General features: G+C 43.3%; 1 protein-coding gene across 1 annotated transcript in view; it reads left to right on the top strand.

Moving 5' to 3' along the window:
• Positions 1–654, top strand: part of PLP1 (proteolipid protein 1) — a gene marked incomplete at both ends in the record, with an annotated part of 4,440 nt that overhangs the window by 2,988 nt on the left and 798 nt on the right. The window contains 2 exons of the mRNA XM_010839775.1: positions 2–90; positions 527–600. Of these exons, the coding sequence (XP_010838077.1) occupies positions 2–90; positions 527–600 (163 nt within the window). The remainder of the gene's footprint in view (position 1; positions 91–526; positions 601–654) is intronic.

Raw genomic sequence — 654 nt, 5'->3', positions numbered from 1 at the left:
TCAACACCTGGACCACCTGCCAGTCTATTGCTGCCCCCAGCAAGACCTCTGCAAGTATAGGCACTCTCTGTGCTGATGCCAGAATGTATGGTGAGTTAGGGTGGCTTGGCTCTCCTACTCCCTATAGAAGCGTGATATATTTGGTTCTTAGGCTAAGGAGGGTGGTAATTATGGGGAGAAATAAGAAGTATGGATGCTCGTTAATCCCTCTCCACTGAAACCAGAGAGATTTCTTCCCTGAGAAGGGAAACCACTTGTTGGAAGTGGTGGGAGTTTTCTTGGCTGTTTGCACTGCTTTCTCTTAGTTGACTGCTGTTCTGAAACCAGAAGCAGCCCATTTCAATAACAAACAGAAAAATTTTCAACTGTTCAATACTACCTCTATTTTTTGAGTAAATCTTTAGAAAAGAAAATCCTGATAATTAGTAGGACCCAACTTTTCAGCCAGGATGATTAAAGATGAAAGTTCTCCAGGTAACCCCAAAGCTCTGTGAAGTTTACCTTGTGATATTTGTCTCTTACTTAGGTGTTCTCCCATGGAATGCTTTCCCTGGCAAGGTGTGTGGCTCCAACCTTCTGTCCATCTGCAAAACAGCTGAGGTGAGTGAGCCATTGGGTTATTTTACAATGAAATGGCCCAAACTGTAACATTTC

This window comes from Bison bison, unplaced genomic scaffold (genome assembly GCF_000754665.1).
Source record: "Bison bison bison isolate TAMUID 2011002044 unplaced genomic scaffold, Bison_UMD1.0 scf7180017846455, whole genome shotgun sequence".
Classification (NCBI taxonomy): Eukaryota; Metazoa; Chordata; class Mammalia; order Artiodactyla; family Bovidae; genus Bison; species Bison bison.
This window is presented reverse-complemented; position numbering and strand designations above follow the sequence as displayed.